The following is a 21,782-nucleotide window of genomic DNA, read 5'->3' as shown; positions in this document are numbered from 1 at the left end:
CATGGCCCCGCATCCGCTGTTCCGTCACTATGTAGTCCAGCAGATGTTCTTGCTTGGACCCGGCATGCACCCATGATGTTGTGTGGATGCACTGATGCCGGAACAGCGTGTTAGTAATTACAAGTCCATGGGCTGCACAAAAATCTAGCAGCCTCCTGCCGTTGTTATTGAGCTGATCTTGCGCATGCCTTCCAATCACTCCAGAACAGGTGCCAGCATAATGGTCAACTCGGGCATTGAAGTAACCCAACAAGATGACTCTATCCCGAGGGGCCACTTTAGCTAGCACCTGTGACAGGTCATAGAAGGCATCTGACTCATCAGCCTTGCCTGCATCCCTCCACGGATGTTCGTCTTCAGTGGGGGCATAAGTAACCATGACCACCACTCCTCGCCTCTGGTTGATGGGAAGGCGAGACCAAAGTAGCCTGGGGCTTCCAGCTTCCCACACCTCACCGCCACGCTCCCACGCCCCCTACATTATTTTGTTCAGTAGAATAGCCACTCCCCCGAGAATAGGACTGTCCACCCCTCGTGGTAACAGGAGCCAGAGCCGGTCCACCAGACCTCCTGAATACCAGAGATCCAGGCGGTACCGGTCCAGCTCCCGACAGAGGAGTGGCAGCCTCTCTTCCGCAGTGAGCGTTCCACGTAGTGATTTTTTGTTGTTTCTGGAGGAGCCCCGAGGGTAAGGATTCAGTCTCATGGCTCCACCAAATGGGGTTTGGCCAGGAGACATCATAGACGCCTGTCCCCCCGGGGCCCCCGGCACAAGCTTATTAGTTAGATATTTTTCCGTCGTGGTTTTGTAATTAATTGAAGGTGGAGGGGTTACCAGCCCCTCGCACCCGTCCAGAGCCCCCATTTAGCCGCTGTGGTGGTTACAAAAGCCATGAGAGGAAAGGCCAATCTAAATTGGCCCTCCCCGCACGGCGTTGCCGCCCGGCACCACGAGGAGGTAGGTGGGTTGTTTTTGCCGGACCATGTGAGAGCAGTCCATGAAGCACACGTGGCAACCGTGCGTAGAGTTCGTGGGGCATTTTGGGGCTGAGTGTAGGGGTCACTTAGAAGACGAGGGACCACGCCCATAGAAATAAGAAGAGGGGGTGTGCAGGCAAAAAAGGTGGGGGATAGGGCATTGGGGGAAAACCCCAGTGGCGGGAATGAGGAGATGGCATTTAAGGGAGGGGGAGACAAGGGATGGGGAGACAAAGGAGAATGGGCTCCGAGAGATGAGGTCTCATCGCAAGGATACGTGTTCGTGCCCTACACAGCGCTGGTGTTGGGGTTGCTTGGAACAATAAATGTTCCCTTCCAAGGACAACTCCTGTGGACTCCCTTTCATGTGTAACAAGGGTAACACGTAAAGCTAGAGGGTGAAAATACTACAAGTCAAGCTTGGAGGTTAGATAACTTTATAACAACTGCAGTGACACTGCATTTACAAGTGTAGTGGCATCATTGCCATTGGCCATGATGACCTCTTGACCTTATCAAATATAAAGTTGCCTTCCCATTCATGCCTACCGCAGGCACTCACATCTGCAGCTCGGCGGTGAAGGAAGCCATGGGGGAGAGTGTTCCGCTGGTGAGGATGAGGCATCGCACATTTTGCTGTAGCAGCTCCTTCATTGTGTGGCCCGGGCTGAAGCACCAGTAGCTGACGACCTTGCCTGTAAACAACGAGTGAGAGACACACACGCAGGCGCGGGGTTCTCGGGGCGCCTTTGCTGGCGACATGTTAACTACCTCGCCTGGTATACGGGAGGTTGTGGGTTTGATCCCGACCCAGACGCCCGTATATTTGGAGTTTGCGTGATTTATTCTCCGGGTCCTCCGGTTTCTCCCTCCACATTCATAAACATGCGTTTAAGAGGATTTGGCCGCTATAAATTTCCACGTGATAAGCCACTTTGTTGAGCTGTCATTTGTGGCAAGGTCACTTCTGAGCTATATAGCTCACGACCTTACCTGGCAAAATAAAAACGTTTTATTTTATCTTCCTCAACTGTTAGTTCCTGTGGGGTGCTCTTTCAGCTGTTTGGGCATCCCGTAAAAGTGCAGCAGCGGCATGCAGAAAATAAACCATTACAGTACATCATCATTATCACCTTCATCTGTCCCCTTCTGCAAGCTCAATAATGATGATGGTGGAGCCAAACAAAATTTCGCAGCAGTTAGTTTTCTCGATACAAGGCAGTATGTTAGTGGAACAAAGAAAAAAACAGCCACATGTGCAGGGCAATGACACATCAATAGAAAATCAACTTACATTGTTGTTGAAACACTTAATCGTGCATTACTTTAAAGTTTTCCATGTTTTTTGCAACGGCAATCAAAATCTTCAGTAATTAACGTTACGCCCAGAATAGAAACTAAAACAAGCTGATCGGCAAAGCAGAGGACATGCTCGACAAAGTGCACACCAACCTGACATGGTGTGCACCTATCAGCATGATTTTAAATCCCTTGTTTCCATGTTTAATATTATAAATGTTTAATGCAACATGTTCGGCGTGCAGAATTTAACAATGGGAAAACATTTAGCAAAATGTTAACCACAGAAACTATTAAACTATGATTAACACCCACTACCAGGGCTGACAAAAATGCCAAGTTGCGTCCCAATCCGATTAAAAACCATACTAAAATAATTACTGTTTAGACAAACCATGCAGAGTTCTTGCAAAAACAATCCAGGGGGAAGGAGAACAAACAAAGGAAACATTTAAAACAGACGTGCATTTGCACATCTTGTGTTAACTGCTGCCATGGCGAATGAAATTCAGGAAAGAATTCAGAATTAATCGCCATTCTGGAATGCAAGGCCACAAAAGGTCAAAATAGGGGTCCTTACAAATTCTTCACAATTACATTGAAACTACTCTTTTTCATGATTCTATTTTGGAAACTCCTGTTATCTGCAGATAGATTACCACAATAATAATTCCTATTGTACACGTACAGCCCTTTTGCAAATCCACTACTAAATATTGGCCACTCCAAAGCCTGTTCCAGACCGTGAGAATTATTTTACCATACTTCACCGTGCCGAGTCAGTGACGGTGGGGAGCATAGAGGTGGAAGCGTACATGTACTGTACAGGGCAACAATGGCTTTTTCCTGTAATGCCCCCTACTGCCACCCACAAGACCTACAAGTCCTCAAGGTTATGCATAGGGGTGACCTTTACAAGCACCCCTGCTGAGCTTCAATCATTTGATGAGATCGAATGCACTCCAGGTGATTTGGTCATCTTCCTATTCATTCACATGCACAAGACATAAGAAAAAGGAGTTACCTGAAAGAGGTCTAGCAGAAGGATGACATTTATCCTATCATTTGCTTTTTTCATGGATAAATGAAATCACCAAGGGCCTACAGAACACCCTAGTATTCTTGTTTACCCAAATTGATTTATTTTCGTGAATAGGTGCAGATGATAGGATCCACAAGCACGCGGGTAGAGTGACACTTTATTTGAATCTCATCTCATTTTATATATATGGAGCGCCTTTATGCAATTCTGTTTTGTTATGTTATGAAGAGGGTCTTTTTGATCATATATCATTGAGTAACCAATATTTTTGTCAATGCTATGGTTAACTTTTGCTCACGGATTGAAACTTGTGATTTAATTATCGAGAACACACGCTAAACGTCCACCTATTAAACAAAAACATTTAATTGATCAGGGAACTCTCATTGAGCTATTAGATCTATTTCAGAGGCAACCTAGCCACAAATTATAGCTCATCGAAGAGGCTTGTATCATGTGTGGGAATTTATACAAGCCAAACGCTCTAAATGCACGTTTCTAAATGCGGAGGGAAAAAACTAGAGGACCCAAAGATAAATCAATGTGACCATGGGGAGAGAGAACACGCAAACTCAAAATATACAGGCGTCGGGGTCGGTATCAAAACCACGACCTCCTGCGAGGGTGATAACATCTCGCCCCAAACCAATTACTGTAGGGCAACTTCACACATTTTGCAAGGGTGGATTGCTCTAAGACCTCAGCCCAAGGGTCCTCAGTACTCGGCTACCACCCAACAAGGCGACCTAACCTACACACACCTCCCGCTATCACCCTTGACCCCACTGTCTTCTCTCTACGTCACCAACCGAGCACTCGCCTCCCTGACACTCACCACACGTTAAACCGCAGACTCCCTCTCCCCTGCTCGCATTACAGACATTTTAGTGACGATTAATTATTAATGCAACTTTATCCCCTCGACTTAACATGACATGAGAAATGCACGAGGGTTTCAATAGACTCGATTGGCCCACCAAGCCAAAGACAGCATTGGGGAAGGAAATAAAAGTTTGTCCATCAAACAGCTGATCGAAGGACCTGTGTAGTAGATGCTGCTTGAATTGATTGCATCACGAGCAGCCTGTGAGCAAGGGCTGCGATCAATGGGCAGGGCGCACCGCCGTGGCGATATGAGGCGGAACATAGCTCTTATTGGACGGTGAGTTCGGAAGCCGAGCGTCTCGCGAAGGCAGCCAACGTCACTCACCCGCTCGCCCAATGAGCGCGCGGTGCACTGGGCCTGTGAACAACCGGGAGTTCGCCGGAAGATACGGCGCCTCCGATTGGCTGGATATTTTGACGCGCCCACCTAGCACTCAGCCTGGCAGCTCCTCAGACCCATTAGCTTTTTTTACGGTGCGCTCCGGGTTGACAGGTCATTCGACAGAAAAGCACTCTGGGACACTCTGTCCATTGAACGCAACCCAAATTCATAAAACTCCTTTACTTCGCATTAACTTACATATAAAATGTTACGCCTGTCGCTTTATGCAACTTACCTTTCTACGATGAGTAATTTTTACATTAAATTATTTTACAAAACAACTTGTAGGTTCTTTCCCCCCCCCCACACAATACTCCTGTAGTTAATACTTGTTAGTCTTGCATGCTTTTAAAAATATTTACCAGTAAATTTACAACCCCCAAACTCCATTAATATTGTAACTGCGCTCTATGACCATAGTGTGTTGAGAAGTAGATTTTCCAATTCAAATCACACATCATCTACATTTTGACGCACGTTCTCACCTACCCTGTAATATATACATGTTCACATATTGCAACCAAACAAAGTATTTTTCAAGTGAAATTCCAAATATTCTAAAACTGAATTCTTGTATGATAAAACACAGGGATATTGCCCTGAACATCCCAGTCAACCTGAAGATTGAAAAAATAAGAATATGTTCGCATTAAGCACACATACTTGTGGTGAACATGCTCTGATAATATATGGATTGTCTTTGAAACTGATTGGCCTACACCAGAGATAGCCTTCTTTAGGGCCTCGTCTCACCAGTGTCAGACCAGAGAACGCCAAAACGCGAACAGTATGTTTACCAAAAGTACGTGTGGTTAATGCGAACTTGATTCCTTGCAAAAGGTTTATATTTGTTGCTTGAACATCTCTACACCAGTTTTATTGCCAAAAAGGGTAAAACCTATTATTATTTTTTTGTACTTTGATACTGGCAAAAAAGGTCCCATTTTGTAACCTCATAAGTTAAACATACATATTGGAATAATGGCACAACCTAAGTGGCCTCTCCATCATAGAGCACCCCATTGGTGTATAAACCCATGTGACGACCCAGCATGCTCTGGCAGACACAGCCAATAGGAGAGTGCCACGTCATATGGAGCACGGCTTTATAGCCTCTTATCTCTCCTCAGCAGAGTTCCCAAGCAATTTGAGGCTACACGACTTCACACAAACACGAGCCAAGAGTGCAAGGGTCGTGCCTCCCATGATAGCATATATAATTGTGTACAGCCGCCTTCGTACAACATTCAATAATGATTACTCAAGGATTATCAGCGGCTATTTTAAGAGACGTAGCTAAACGTACCTTTAAATAGTTTATCGAGAATATACAGACTGCAACAATCAATATGCTACATTATCGATATTATTTAGCTACATTAAATAAATTGTACGCCTCGAGAACGCAATTGCCTTGAATATATATATAATTAGCGATCACCTGCAAGAGCACATTTAATCTAAATTGGCATTATAATATTATGTGCTTGTATGTATGGCCGTGAGGTATGCAATAATTCTTCACCCCATTTTCAATTCTACCAATTCAGGATTACCACTGAAATTAAGATTCAATTATTTTTAATCTCATCTCTGCCATCCTCAATGTATCTATTGCCTGTCTCGTCTGTTATGTCCGATTCATTGCATCAGCCTAAAGGTATGTTCACGTATAATTTGCATATATTACAAATAACAGATTCTTGGATGCAGATTCTTTCGCACCTCCGACGAGCGTGGTTGGTTACGTGCAGTGCGAAAGAAGTTGTTTTTTTCTCGGTAAAGTCACGTAGGTAAAAAATAAAATAAATTAAATGAAAACTAAATTAAATCACGACGTTTCGAAGGCAACACAAGCCGCCTCCGTCATCAGGTGTGGCTGCTCCAGCAAAAGTACTGCAGCCACACCTGATGACGGAGGCTTGTGTTGCCTTCAAAAAGTCATGATTGAATTTAGTTGTTTTCATTTATTTTATTTTTTACCTACATGACTTTACCGAAAAAACCAAAGCGTATGAATCCTTGCAGTCACGAACACTTCAAATCTAGAATTAAAGTTGAACATACATACACAATCCGATGCAAACACTGTAAAGTGTAAAAATTGATTTCAATTGAGGGATCGATACATTACAGGGAACTTCGAAAAAAAATGTTAACACTTCTGAGAATTTGCAACAATACCACAATAAGTGTGCCTCCGGGCTCTGGAGACCACCTGGAGAAGATTCCAGGCCACGTTTTGACAATGGTGGCGAACAAGTGGAGACTCTGACTTTTTGAAGCTATTAACATTACACTTGTTATCATGTTACAGTGGATTGTTCTTTTTTCCATTAAAAACGATAGTCCCATATAAGTGTTCAGATTATCTTGAACCACCCTGTACAATTATTGTGGCCACTACACACTGGCATTCTGCTGCTGTTCATAGCCATACACATAGGAGTCCTACAGAACAGCGGACTGCTTATTCTGTTCCTGCCGTTTCTGCTGCCGTGCTTCCTCACCTTGTTTTTTGGCTGAAGAAGCCACCGCCCAGGGGTCTGCTTTCTGCTGCTGCTTCTTCTTCCAGTTGCTGTCATCCATACGAATGTGGACCTGCCAAGGGTGCAGATGTCTCAGCTCTTTCGCCAATTTTTTGCACCGCAAACTGCAGATGTTTGTTTAATTAACTATGCACCGATGACTGGCTAAGAGGGCCAAAAAAAATTAATTAGTTTTGAAGAAAAAAAAATCTCAAAGCATCTTCCAAGAAATATGTGGGCACCAATTCAAGTCCCAAACGTTTCCACAACCCATAATATACAAAGGATCCCTGCAGGTGATCTATCATCCATCAAACTGTCAATTCTCAGCCAAAAACACCAAGGCAGGCAGGTGTGCCAAAATCTCAGGCCTGCTCTCAATGACTCAGGTTCAACTGCACCTTAGAGGGCTTCACTCTGACCAGGTGGTTTAGAGGTGAGGATGCTGAGCATTGCGATTGCCCCTCCACAACACGAAGGGTTGCACTGCTCTGTAAGGAAACCAAATGGACACTTAATATCATGTCATGACACCAATAGCCTAATCGGGATTAAGTTGGAAATGTACTTTTTAAGGGTTTCATCGCACAAGGCTATGGCTGAAATTCCACTTGGTTGTGCTCATACAACGTACCTTGTAATAAGTCTCCATGTTTGCCCTTTGTCGGTTTTCGTGTGAAAATGCAATCTGTAAAGTAACAAAAGGAATTTGGAATTACAGTAAAAAACAAAGACCCAAAGAGTAAAAAAAGACAAATTGTTTCGAAAAAATGTTCACGAACTCAGAGTACAAGTTGGCTATGGTCCTACAAATAATTTGGTAACTCAAACCATTCTGAATGTAAAAAATACACAACAGTAGAATACGGTCACATGCCTGGAAAGCTTCCAACAGATTCTGTATCCCAGTCGTGTTGTTGAATATCCCCGTCTCTATGAAAAAACACGAGGATCCATAGGCAGCCATCAATGGCAGACAACCATAGGTGGGTGGGTAAAACATTATCTCTGGAGGGGGCTGATAAAATTTAGGAAAGTTAATGAAAGACATACTATTTGGTTCTTTCGGTAAAGTCAGTAGTTAGAAATAAAATAAAACAAATCACGACATTTTGATCGCAACACACCGCTTGTGTTGCGATCGAAACGTCGTGATGTTTTATTTCTAACTACGTGACTTTACCGAAAGAACCAAAGAGTATGGATTCCTGCAGTCACGAAAGCTTCAAATCAAGATTTAATGAAAGACATTGCTAAAACCAACGAGTTGCCAGCTTTGTCTCAAGCTGAGCACGTGGTAGGCTGACAGCCAAAGGGGCGTGGGGGGTTTCACGGACTGCGTCAGTCTACCACGTGCTCTACTCGTTGAGCCCTCGTGCTCTCGCCAAGTCGGGCTCAGAGAGATTTTACTGCACAGCACGTGTGTGAAGACAAGCTGGTAAATATATCCGAAGGGACTCAGCCCTGTTAGTCCTAGCCACATGCTACCTATTCACACAAAAAAAATTCTAATTACCTTCTAACTATATTACATTGTTGTTAAGTTCCCACTGTCAATTCACCAAACGCAGCACAGCAGTCAGGAAGCACACAGCCATAAGATAATTTACTCAGGCAGGTTTACACGAAAACTGTGGTCCCAAGTACACACCCCCACAAAGCACCCCTTGTAGCTAACTTCCATGCACCACCATTCCAATATACAGAACCCCACGAAGAGCCCAGCTCATATTCATAGACTATGAACCTTTCCCAAATAAACTGGACACATTAGCATCTAAAGCATAACATATCAGAGTGATGCAAATCGCGTGTAGCAGATGCCAATTGGAGAGGTTAACACGTTACTCACTGATGGTGATCGCTCCCACGATGCTCTCCAGACCGTCCATGAGGGTTTTCATGATTTGAGACCCAATGCCCGCCCGCTCAAAGAGCTCAAACAGGAAGCTGGGCACGCACAATGCACGGCGACTCTCAACACTGAGCCAGCTGTGTGGATCTTAGGCTTAACGAACAGATGAACAATCCGTTACCTCGTCTCTGTATGTGTATAATCCGCTAATGAATGAGGGCCTGTCCATGCCCATGTGGGTTATTTAAACATATCACATCATGCTGGTCATTGCTGGTTTGTGCAGGTGGAGAACACATGTAAGTACAGCCCAACAATGTTATTTTGCTGCACTGGCATCTGCTGCTCACCCATGTAGCCTCACAAGCCCTATGGCGACTTGTTTGTGTATTGTAGTCAACCGTCCAAGGATTTCCCGGGTTCAACCCCTGCTTCGCTTCAAGATCTGATGAGATCGAACCCACTGGGCGTTTTGGCCACAAGCATCAACAGAAGTATGAGAGATGCAGGACCTGTTGCTCAAATACAATAAATATAATTCTATTTTATATAAGTTTCAAAACAACTACAAAAGAGGAACAAATGTTGCATCTGTATAATGCTGTAATTAATTTAATGAGCCCATATGCACTCAAACACAGCCTTACAGTACTTCCTCTATTATTTCTGACAATGCAAGTCGATTGCTTGCAATGTTAAAACTTCCACCCTACGTTCCTTTATTATCAGCTCACAAGTTTTGGCAATGCTTCCACTTGGTATCCATAGTATGCAGTACATAGGGGTATGAGGATTCTGGTTTCCCCTGCTTGAGTTACAGCTCTTCAGGCAGGTCCCATATACCCATGTCGACGGATCAATAACCCGTCAGGATATTGACATGCTTCCCTGAACAGCAGCTGCCCAGTGCTCGCAAATTAGCGCAGATCATCACCAGCCAATCGCAGCGCTGCGGGGGATGCCGGCGGAATGTCACCGCATTGTTCAAATATTCACCCTCCGAAGCACCACGTGTTGACGCCTCAGTAGTGATCAACGCAAAGGCAAGGGGACCCAACGAAAGCTGCCCAGTGCTGTGATGCAGCACGAATTCCCCACAGCACGTGCTCAGTGCTGCGAGAATGCCAGCGGAATGTCACCCAACACATTGACCTCGTGTGATCAACGCGGAGAGAGGGGGTATCAGAGGCATGGTATACTTGGTAGACGGTGGGCGATGACGTACCTGCCCTGTTTGGTGATGCTACCCCCCCTTGGCAGTTCCACAAGATCAATCTCTCGCTCCAGGTTCAGCAGCAGCTCTGTGAACATTTTTGCATCAACAATTAATTAAGTCATAAGGCCCTCTCAAACGAAGCAATCTTTGCATTCCATTAACATCTTCTAAAAACTGCTTAGTGGTCCAGCTATACTTTCATGGCACCACTTCATGACATGGGGACGTGACAACTATCTTAGCAAAGTCACACTTAAATAAACAATTACAAATGTTTGATAGTCCATGTATTTAGAATAATGGAGTATTTCAAATGTATTATATTATTACAGCAAAACACTGCATACATGCGCAGGCATATATTCATTAAATAAGAAATTAAAATAAAACAAATTGAACAAAATATTGAGTGAATACTTACGCTTTATATTTGCAACATCCTCTATGCTGACATCTTGAAAGACAAGAAAAAGTGGGAATAAGTGTAACTAAAGAGTTAGACGAGTTCATTCGACAGCAAAGTACTTGTGATCGCCATATTATTCCACGTGTATTGTACCACAGTTGTAGAAACCTCAAAATGCAGTGTCTGTGGTTTCAAATGTGGTGCCTGTCATTCAACTTAAACAAGTTAGATAAATACGACAGCACAACTGAATTCACCATTGCACCTGGCCACTGGCTCCGGCCACCTAAAGGGGTGCCCCAGTGGCAAGATGTTATCTCCCTCGCCTGTTATACAAGTTGTGGTTTTCAATCCCGACCCTGACGCCTGCATATATGGAGTTTGCATGTTCTCCCCGTGGTCATGTGGGTTTTTCTTCCGGGTCCTCTGGTTTTTCCTACACAAGCGTGCATTTAGAGTATTTGGCTGCTCTAAATTTCCATATTATAAGCCACTTCACTGAGCTACTGAAAAAGAGCTATATAGCTCAGTGAACCTTACCTGATAAAAAATATAGTTTAGTTCATAGTTTAAGTTCCACTACATTATTTGAGCAAGAAGACCTCTTGACCTTCCGATATAAAATAAATACAATAATCACTTTCCACTCGAATTTACACAGCTGGCTTTGGGCCATCACAAGAGTTGGAAGCCACCCCCCCCCACCAATTGCTTTGTCTTTATATGCAGGATAATCAGGATCAATATAAAGACACAGCTTGGGTCTTTGGGGGTTTATTTAACCATCCTTTTGAATGGGGATTGGAGAGGTCAAGGAACATGGACGTGGGAAGATCCAAGTAAATTGCACTCATGGATTTTTATGTACTGCCCTCTGCTGCCCACCATGAAGCCCCCATAGCCTATAATACCTGTGGTGGCCATCCATCCAAGCAATTGTCAGGCTCAACCCTGCTCAGCTTCAATTATCTGATTAGATTGGGCACATTCCAGGTGATTTTGTCACACAGTTTGTGTTCGAGACTAAGATGAGGTCATATACGTATGTATGTTGACAGTAGCCAACCGTGCCAATCGCACCTCCGATTAGGTAAAGTGGCACTGGGTTATGTGCAGCATGTGTTGGTGAGAGGCATGGGGGGTGGCGAGGAGTCACATGCCAGTGGATGAGCCGTCGCCGTTGAATTTGTCCGTTGACCCTAGCAGCTCCTCCTCCTTCACCTTCATCTGCAGGAAGTGGGAGACTGCGTCTATGCTGGACGCCAGCTCAAACGGGGTCAGGTCAAAAGAAGCCGCATTCTCGCACAGCCTCTCCTGCAAGTGACAAAAAACATCACAGATACAATGTTTACATGTGCCCCACACCTCACGTACGTATGGTGCGAAAGAAGTTCAACAATAACATGTTTACAAAGAATTGTTTTTGTTATATTGCAGCACAAGAGATAAACACGGACATTAAACTCATTCCACATAAGACACTGATTAAGGAAGTAGCAATTATTTGCCGCAATTGGTTTTACGTACCACGTTGTGGGCTTCATCGAAGATGACGATCTTTCCCGAGAGATCGATGCTGTGTGCTCGCCGACTCTGTCACATCGATCAGTTGTTAAAAGGCATCGAGGTGGCTTTACCAGACACAGAATGGATTACCGGGTTCATTGATTGCGAAAGGCAGTTGACGTACGGCATTGTCAATTTACACGCAAACTATTGGTGAATGTGAGCGTTCGGGGAATGTGGCCACTTATCACATTTGACAAACTGCACGATGTACGCTCTATGTGCCTCACCTTTGTGTCGAGCAGGTAATTATACGGCATAAATATGATGTCAGCATCGTGCTTGAGTTCCTGGGTCATGAAGTATGGACACACCCTTGCATTTAACAAAGGAGACCACGAGAACAAGAGATATCTCATTAGGCCTCTGCATAAGTGACGATCTCATATCACATGGATTGTTTGTTGATGTAACTTGTAATTCTGCTATTTCGGAAAACTCCACGGTTAATACCAAAAGCTCTTATTGTGTTGTTGGATTCCAAACATATATATTTGTATTCATTAAATTACTATATCTGCATTTAGGTCACCATGATTAAATGTCTGCCTTTGACCAAATCTCCCCAGAAGGCTGCTGAGCTCATCAGATCTCAAAAGCTGATGTGAGCCTAGATAGTGTTTGGATGCATGACCACTATGCATAACAGGTCCTCTAGGCTGTAGGGTGAAATTATAGTGAGAAGCGTGAAGGTCAAAAATCCACACAATCCGCAAGATGTGGGGAGCCATTTATCCAGTAGTGGACGGATAAGGGGCGTACATATAAACATATACGGTATACTGCTTACTTTGTATTTGTATGTAATTATCTAGAGGGCAGGTTTTAATGACACTTTGGGAATTTCAAATGGGTGCCTGATGCAGTAATGCATGTAAAATGTGCCAATGATTGCGGGCATTCCTCAGCAGGCTATAACTAAATGAAGCAATAAATGAATAATTAAATAAATATTCACTGGTGTTTTTTGCCCTTCTTCACAAGTTCCTCCACGTCCATTATCCCTGCAATAAAATCCGTCTTCTTCTCTGTAATGGAAGGAAAAGTGGCATCAGCTGCTGTCAACACCACATTCAGAATCAGAAACTGTATTTAGACTGGAGAAATCCGATGAGCAAGACAAAGCAGTCATGCCATAAGAGGCAACACAATAAATCACACACGTTTACTGCAACTGAATAAATGTTACACATTGCAGCACTAATAATGCAGCCGATCTCATTAGATCTCAGAAGTGAAGCAGGAATAGCCTGGAAAGCGCTTGAATGGGTGAACCCCATGAACAAAACGCAGGTGTAGGTGCTGCGGGCAGTAGAGGGCAGTGCAGAAACATCTGTTGTTGTTCTACACTTCTCTCCCACCTTTAACCCCCACGGATCAGGGTGGTGAATTATGGTGAAATATCTCTCACTGCCCGCCAGACGTTGGGAAGCCCTCAACGAGCAGTATAATGAATAAAAACACTGTACATCAATGTGCTGCACTACAAAACTTCAATGCTGTGTGTGTGCAGTTTATGCCATAAGATCTCTTTTATCCATAAAAATGCATACCCCCACAGGCAACCAATGACATTGCATATTTAGAGTATTTAAGTTGTACCTGGTTTCATTGAGCAGCTTACAGTTTTCCATGCAAATCTAATTACACGAGTTGCAGAAAATACATGTTCCATGACAGCTATGCATGCAGGATGGCACAATCTCTCTCCTGTCGACATCACCCCCTATGAGAACGAGACCATTTCAAAAAGATCTCATCACACCTCTTGACCCTCACAGGACAGCGGCAGCAGCAATGACCTCTCCTAAGCAAGGCACAAGTGCTCATCCAATGCGCCAAAGTGTATTCGCGAGTGCTTTTGGTGCGCCGTGTAAAAGAGCAGCTTACTCAAATGGACAGCACACTCACCTTCTACGTTGTTGTAGTAAAAGCAGGACCTGCTGGTTGTCTTTGCGCGGCACAGATGCACCTGCAGAGATGCAGTCCACCCATTACCGTGCACAGTTCGTAAAAGGTCAATCACATAGCCTCCAAATGCTAACAATTTTTGATATCTCACACTCTAAGGAAGCATGAATATAAGCACCCATGAGGCATCACAAACTTAAACTAGTACCTATATACTAGGCATATAACGATTCACTCCCCTTACACACTATGAAGCATTACCATGATTTTGGGGGTCACTGTTCAATCAAATAATTGATTTGTTGAATTGTCAGTCTTGTTTATCTTGTCTCTTGTTTGGTCTGTCTTTTGTATGCAGTCTCAAACAGTCAATTTGTCTATGCAACATCTTCAAATGGCTTTCATGCATCATAACTAATCAACTCAAAGAAACTCTCCATTGCATTGAGTGTATGAATATTTTAGTGAATTAATCATTACATGCCTACTATAAGATCATTCATACCTAATCACAAATGTGCTTCGTGTGTTGTCTTCAGCATTTGAGCAAACTAGGGTGAGTATTAAATACAATCAATACTTAGGCCCCATGAGGCACATAATCTTCGCACTAGCCAAGATGAAGCCAACTGATTTTTGTAAAATAATGCAGCTTTTAAATTATATTGGATAAAAACAGAATTTGATATGGTCACGTTATGAGATTATAGATTTTTAATATGTTAAAATACATTTAATTAGGACTGGAAAATACATTATTAAAAAAACATTGTGTAACAAGATAACTAGACAACCATAGAGAGTCAAGTTCACAAATTAAGTCTCCAATTGTTTATGTAATATACTCAATTTGAAAACTAATTTCTTTAGAACTGCTTTTTGTGTTTAATTTGTTGTCCTTCCCCGCACCTCCCATTAGCACGGGTGGCTACATACGGTGCAAAAGAAGTTCAACATACATCCGTAAAGGAGTTTCAAAGTAGGGATAGGTAACCCTATGGTCGACCCTACTGGTTTCACACTCGGTCGACGACAGTGGAGGATCATGAACTGCATTAGAACATCACACAAATGCTGCGGATACCCGATGCTCATGTGGACACTCAATATTACTCGACAGTGCTAATGTAAAGGACTTCAAACAACATTTAACGAACTGCTTCCCTGTTGCTCATTTCCTGTAAACGCCTCTGAAATTCACTCCGCATCTCCCAAAACTCTTTATTGAATGTCACAACCCAAGGTGATACTGTAAAATGTTCCTATTCCTCCATGCGATGTAATTTTGGCAGGCAGTCTTTATCATAGCCCCGGTGCCAGTGAACGATGCCAAGCGGTTGTTCCATACCTTCGCATGATTGCTCTCCTGCTTTACGACGTCCGGGTGAATGCACAGCTGTTCCCTGGATCCCAACACGCACACACGTGGCCTGCGGCAAGCACACGCGCAAAACAACGAGACGTCCTGTAAAGCCGTACAGACTGTTGGGGCTCTTAGCGATTGCCTATTGAAGCCATCATGGCACACAAGCAGGTGAGATGTAGCCAGAATCACGCCCGGCCACTTTCGCCTCACCCACCACACGCATTTAACTCATTTAAGGCGAAGTCGATCTCAGGGATGAATCGGGCATGGTCAAATGCCGTGTGCCACTGATGTTCCCCGCAGTCATGAATTTAACTCAAGGTCGAGGTCTGTATCGCTGTGCACTGACCAATGTGTCACCATTCCCCACATGCAGCATTACAAAGACAAAGATCCCCGTATAGCCTAACGGGACTGTTTGGGTAAGTGCTGTTTGCGAGCACCTACAAAGGTCGGAAAGGCAAAAGAGGGGGTTGGTGGGTGGCCAGCACCACGCCCGAGGCCGCCTTTGTCTCCCCAGTGGCGATGTTTTCAAATTGCACCAGGTACTCATTTAAGGGTGAGTCGATTTAGGGGAGGCCCAGGACTGGTTCAGATAAGCGTCAATGGTGTTGGCCGTGAGCGTGAATCGAAACCGGTTCGCCGGGTTCGTAGCGCAGAGCGCTAACCGTTGCGCTACCGCTCCCCGTTGTATACATTCATACACACACATGCAAAGACAATATACTCAATATGAAATTGTTGAGTTAAATTGAGTTTCTTGCATTCAAAGCAATGGAAGCCATACACTTACCACCATTGTCTGTGTCCCCAGAATGTGAGAATGTGTGCATCAGCGTGTGGGCTCGGGAAAGTTACATCACGAGAAGGGATGGCTAATGGTTAAGACTGACGACAAAGTGGTAGTCAAAGTATAGGACATGCCCAGCAGGACATCCAGGTCAGAGATGGAGCAATTGGATCACATTTGTGCAAGGTGCACGGCGATGATTTTCGGAGGCCTCCGTTCTGCAGTGGGCAGATAATGGCTGTTGGCGATTAATAAGACGATGTTTTTGTTACAATGTGTCCAGTATGCTTGTAGAGGCAATCGTACTTGTAGGATGCATTTTTCAATTCGTTCATAGCCTGTGAAAGCTGGGAGTGAGTCCGGGAGGAATAGATGATCTTGGGAATGTTGCCGACGCCACCTGTAACAGGCAAAGTCTCCAATCAATCGAAAACGCTTTAACAGTAATACAAATAATAACGCAATGATATATCCACCGAGTGACCCAAGCAGCTTTGAATGTTGGTTAAGCTCTGCAATTTATACTGAAGCCGGATTGGGGATGTTACCACACACACCGAGTCATCAAACGATATCCACCATTCAAAGGCAAGGGTTGGAAGATAAAGTAGATACACAGTATGTGAAACCTCAAAATGCACTTGGTTGCGAGGTGACCAGGAGATAGCAGTACAGAAACAGAATTTGAGAACACGTCTGTGCAGACCTTTGGTGTCGTATCCTTTTCTCTGGGTACCGTGGTTATCTTCCAAAATGCTAAATGTCTTTAAAAGGAAGTGGCCAAATATCTAAATGCAGAACACTCCAGAAAAAGTCTCAAGGTTCAGTTGAGTTTTTCTTGATACATGTGGTATTATTTTTATTACATCAAGGTAAGAGGCAATGCTGAACAGGCATTAGAGTTGTATGGCAGAGTACAACCGTTGTCACTTTTATAGAATAATGTACATGCAGCAACAAATGCACGAAAATCGTTTCAACATAAGTATTTCTGAAGGAAAATAAAAAATATATAACTGTTGACACCAGGGCACAAGCATTCATCACGTACTTTAAAACAGACAAGATTATATACAAAAGGCTAACGTTTATGAAACACCTTTACTTCACTGGAGGTACCAATGACAGAATGACGAAGAGCACGTGAATAATAATAATGCCCTCAGTGACCCCATGTCACTTACCTCATCTGAGCTGCACCCCCAAAATGCATTGGGCAACCGATTACCTGATTGGGTGGAGACGTTCTATCACCCTGATGAAGGGCGACTGTCCAAAACATCAGCCTACGCGTGGATAATTTATCGTACACGTTGGCTGCAATTGAAAAAAAAAACGGATGGGTGGGGACACATCTAAGACGAAATGTTACCGCACCAGGGTAGGTGACTGCGGCTTCGGCTTCACGTCCATCGTCTCCCCAGCTGTTCTGCTGTTCCCGTTGCCGCACATGCTGGCCCACTTGGTGCTCCCGCCAAGCCAGTGTTGCACAGAGAAGGCACAGCGTCTTGCCTGTGCCCGTTGGACTCTCCAATATGCCATTCTTTCCCTTCGCAAGCCACACACACAACCACATCACCCTGAGCTCTAAAAGCAAGTGCCATCTGGAAACCAGCAATCCTAAACAATTGGTGCATGGCTTGTACAGTTATGCCTTTAATGCCACACTATTAACAGCTCGTCGTGCGCACCTGACCGCAAACATGTTTTCAAGTAAAAATAACAATTTTGATTTAAAGCTTTCGTGACTGCAGTAATTCATATTCTTAGCTCTTTCGGTAAAGTCACGTTGAAGGGAAACAATAAAATATATATATTTTTAAGAGCTAAGAATATAAAAATAACAAGTTATATCTTGAACCCCATTCTGCACAGGTAAATGATAAAGCTTGAAACATTATAACCTAATTTTCGAGTTTTAAACTATTCATTTTAATTTAATCCATATGCCTCCCCTGCATTACCCTGGATAATCCAAAGCACCTTAACTAATTCAAATACAGTATTGAAAGTACAATACCAGGTTCAGGCAGTCGATCACTTGGGCCATGTAGTCCTCCTGGCATTTGTAGGGTGTAAAAGGGAAGCTCACAGGAATCCCTCCTATGGTTAGCACCGGCATAACCTTTCACTTTTCACAGCTCGCAGCAACCTGTCAGTGAATGCAGGAAGCACAGGTGAAGACAAGCTTGTCAGCTTTGCAATCATGCACAGTACAGTTTACAGGGACCCTGCATGTTTAATTTTTTAAGAGCCACGGTGATCCAAATTATGTTGCATTTGACATATCCTCCCTACGAAGTCACACACACACACGATAATTAAGTGTTGGAGCGATTGTGACACCCTGACCCTGCATTTTTTCTCTCTGCCATGGACTCTTTCTTAATATAAAATAAAACCACGATGGTATTGTCTTGATTTGTGGTTTTATTTAGATGCTATATAAAAATCCAAATTGTATTGGATTACCACTTTGTGTGGAAGCCAACATCAGTGGTTGCACTTGGGGTGGACTCCTTCCCACCATACGAATGCGGAATTTCCACAAATGGCCCAGCAATGCCAATGCTGATAAGCATCATCACCACCGAAGACTCCGTTATCATGAACGCTCCGAGTTTGACAATGTCAACAGGGACTTGAACGTCACTTATATTGCAGCACACAGCACTCGTGTCAAAGACGGCTGTGTATCGTCCGTGGCGCGGTAGGCCCGTGTTTAAAGTGCCACTACATTGCACAACGATTGAGTGACTGAATAACGAATGTATTACAAGTCATGAAAGTGAATGTTGAATGAGTGATTGAATCACAAATGGATGAAAGACGAATGCGAGTGAATACAAAAATAATGTGAACGACAAATGGGTAAAGAGTGAAATAATTTAATGACATTAATGACAAATGAGTACGTGCGCATGAACAGTCCCTTTTGCAAATCTGCTGCTTGATGAGGCACACCAATACCTGTGCGGGTCATGGGGAATGTTTGACCATACTTCACCATGCTGGTCAATGCGGGCCGGCGAATCCGGCACAAAAACATGGAAGCATTAGTACTGTTCAATGTAGTTTACTCACTGCCTTTTGTCAACAATTAGCCCCATGCTGTCAATATATAAAACACCTATTATGCACGGTGGTCGACCATTAAAGCAAAACAGTATTCAGGTTGAATCCTGTTTTAGCTTCTTCTTAGATCGGACTAAATCTGGCGCATTCCGCCGTGGGCGAACTGGTAAGTGGAGTAAAGAGTCGAACGAAGGGAACGAGACGCACGACTTGGATGAACCTCGCAGCGAAGGCGGCCTTAACGAAGAGCTGCTAGAGCAAACGCCGCAGCACTCACCCGAAGCAACGCGGCTAAAGACCAGAGGGGCACCTCGCCAGGAGGCACGGGGGGGGGGGGCGCTTTGATTAATTACTAATGATTTAATGCAATAAATAGAAGAGAACAGCCGCTTCGAAATCCTTTAACTTGATCAGCAGCCTCCAAGCCCCTCCACACGCCGCGCTGCATCGGCGAATCCGAACCGCGAAGCCCGCCAAGGCGGACGCGCGATGCACGCCGGGAGGCCTCGATCAGCTGTTGTGGAGGAGGGGGCAGGGGAGGGGAGCGGTGGTGCAGCGGTTAGCGCTACGCTGCGCTACGAACCCGGCGACCCGGGTTCGATTCCCGCTCACGGCCAACGCCAAGTGACGATTATCAGAACCGGTCATGGGCCTCCGCTAGGTCGACTCAGCCTCAAATGAGTAGCTGGTGCGGAGTGTAGTCAACATCGCCACTGGGGAGACAAAGGCGGTCGGGCGTGGTGCTGGCCGCCCACCCCCTCGTGTGCCGTGCCGGCCTTCACAGGTGCTGCTCGCTAACAGCACTTGCCCCTACAGTCTGTCAAGGCTACAGGGGGGATCTTTGTTTTTGGTAGGTAGGGTGGTGGGAGGAGTGGTGGTGGGAGGGGGAGGGTAATGGGAGGCGATGGAGGGGTTGTGACGTCACGAAAGGGAGAACCAATCAAAGGGCGGCTTCGGGAGAGTGGCGGGAGATTTGAATTGTACGCGAGGCCGTCACGTGACCCGCGATCCTTAGGTTTCTTTAAGTACTGCAGTTTAGCACGTGCGGATGAGTGCATTTGTATTTTTTTTAGCGTGTAACGATTCCGTTGGGTCGTTTTATGCCCGTGAACATTTAACATTTTGGTTATTTTTGCCGGAACGAACGTAGTAGATGAGACAGACGATACATGAATAATTAATGGGCAGAGTGCAAATGAGACTGTGCCGGTGAGAACAGACAATGCAAACTCGAGTTCTCGCGATATCGCGATATATCGTACGATAAAAGGTCCACGATAAGTGTATTGTGGTTTTGCTCACTTTAATTGAATAAAATGCTAAATTGCTTTACAAAATATGAAATAACAAAGTCAATAATTAAAGTTATAAATAGCTATTCTCAACTCTTCGATATGATTTTCTGAGTATTGGTAAATTGACTGCATGTCAAAAATAAGACGTCATAATTTTCGTTATATTTATCAATTATGGCTTGTGTTCAGTGAAATTAATATCATGTAACTAACGCCAATGCCGTCAGTATTGGACTGTGATCGTTCTTGAAAAAGCTCATTTTTTTGTCAATGCGTGTATTATAAGCCTTATAGATTGTAAATTGATTATTATAAGGATTGTTGATTAACTACACTTGAATAACTTTTCAGCAATCTATTCATACTCGATTTACACCACTGAATTAAAAAAACATACAAATGCGAAGGGATAAACTGTTTTTGAATGGAATTATCGATATCCGTGAATAATCAAGGTGAATAGAACAAGGAAGGTAATAGATAGATTTTTGTTTATTTTATGCGTTTTTTATTCTATTCAATTTCCGTGTTATTTTATTAAAATGTATGTTTTGTTCCATGTTGACCTGAGCGCATGTTATTCCAATTTGGCCACATGCACCTCTGATAGCTCAGTATAGAAAAAGTGCTAACGAGTGCAAACCAGGCAAATGTTAATACAGAAGCACATACCGTGTCAACCCATACGGTTTATTTGTATTCTTGTACAGGGAAATTTAAGTTTCAGGTCCATACGGCGTACAGCTGTTTCAATACGGGCAAAAAAATGTGTCTGTGTTGCTCCCTTGTGATGGGACTTTGTAGGATGAACGTTGAGATTTATAAGTGCACGGGGTGACCAAAAAGGTCTGAATTGGTCTACAATAAGGCAGTCAATGATAAGGGGTTGACAGGTGTGGATTCCGGACAGATCAAAGGGTGTAACGACACCACAACGTGGAACTCCATACTTTTACAGATATTTTTACTTCATGCATATCTAAGCAACTGGTGGTGCTCGATATTTAGAATTGTTCATTTAAGGTGCCTTGTGTCTGAAGTTGTGACCATTGTTGACCAGGTGCACATCTCTTACTGGAGGCTCTAGCCCAGACATTGGCAAAGTATGGCCCCCGTATACGGCCCGTTGGGCTTTTTAATCCGGCCCGCCGAACTTGTCCAAATATTATTATTATTAAATTCAATTTT

General features: G+C 44.0%; 1 protein-coding gene across 2 annotated transcripts in view; it reads right to left on the bottom strand.

Moving 5' to 3' along the window:
- RTEL1 (regulator of telomere elongation helicase 1) overlaps nt 1-19,963 on the bottom strand; it is a 74,558-nt gene extending 54,595 nt beyond the window's left edge. The window contains exons 1-17 of one of the 2 annotated variants that reach the window (XM_032953153.2): nt 19,577-19,963; nt 18,245-18,376; nt 17,602-17,773; nt 16,531-16,624; nt 15,417-15,498; nt 14,069-14,129; nt 13,116-13,185; nt 12,388-12,472; nt 12,119-12,184; nt 11,752-11,905; nt 10,607-10,639; nt 10,195-10,270; nt 8,967-9,064; nt 7,992-8,047; nt 7,749-7,802; nt 7,097-7,187; nt 1,541-1,673 (exon numbers count right to left, since the gene is read on the bottom strand). In XM_032953153.2, the coding sequence (XP_032809044.2) occupies nt 1,541-1,673; nt 7,097-7,187; nt 7,749-7,802; nt 7,992-8,047; nt 8,967-9,064; nt 10,195-10,270; nt 10,607-10,639; nt 11,752-11,905; nt 12,119-12,184; nt 12,388-12,472; nt 13,116-13,185; nt 14,069-14,129; nt 15,417-15,498; nt 16,531-16,624; nt 17,602-17,773; nt 18,245-18,346 (1,427 nt within the window). In that variant the 5' untranslated portion in view covers nt 18,347-18,376; nt 19,577-19,963. The remainder of the gene's footprint in view (nt 1-1,540; nt 1,674-7,096; nt 7,188-7,748; nt 7,803-7,991; nt 8,048-8,966; nt 9,065-10,194; nt 10,271-10,606; nt 10,640-11,751; nt 11,906-12,118; nt 12,185-12,387; nt 12,473-13,115; nt 13,186-14,068; nt 14,130-15,416; nt 15,499-16,530; nt 16,625-17,601; nt 17,774-18,244; nt 18,377-19,576) is intronic. The other variant, XM_076066510.1, reaches the window with a different exon arrangement.
- Nucleotides 19,964-21,782: the final 1,819 nt, after the last annotated feature.

This window comes from Petromyzon marinus, chromosome 12 (genome assembly GCF_048934315.1).
Source record: "Petromyzon marinus isolate PM22_M1 ecotype Great Lakes invasive population chromosome 12, UKy_Petmar_22M1.pri1.0, whole genome shotgun sequence".
Taxonomy (NCBI): Eukaryota; Metazoa; Chordata; class Hyperoartia; order Petromyzontiformes; family Petromyzontidae; genus Petromyzon; species Petromyzon marinus.
This window is presented reverse-complemented; position numbering and strand designations above follow the sequence as displayed.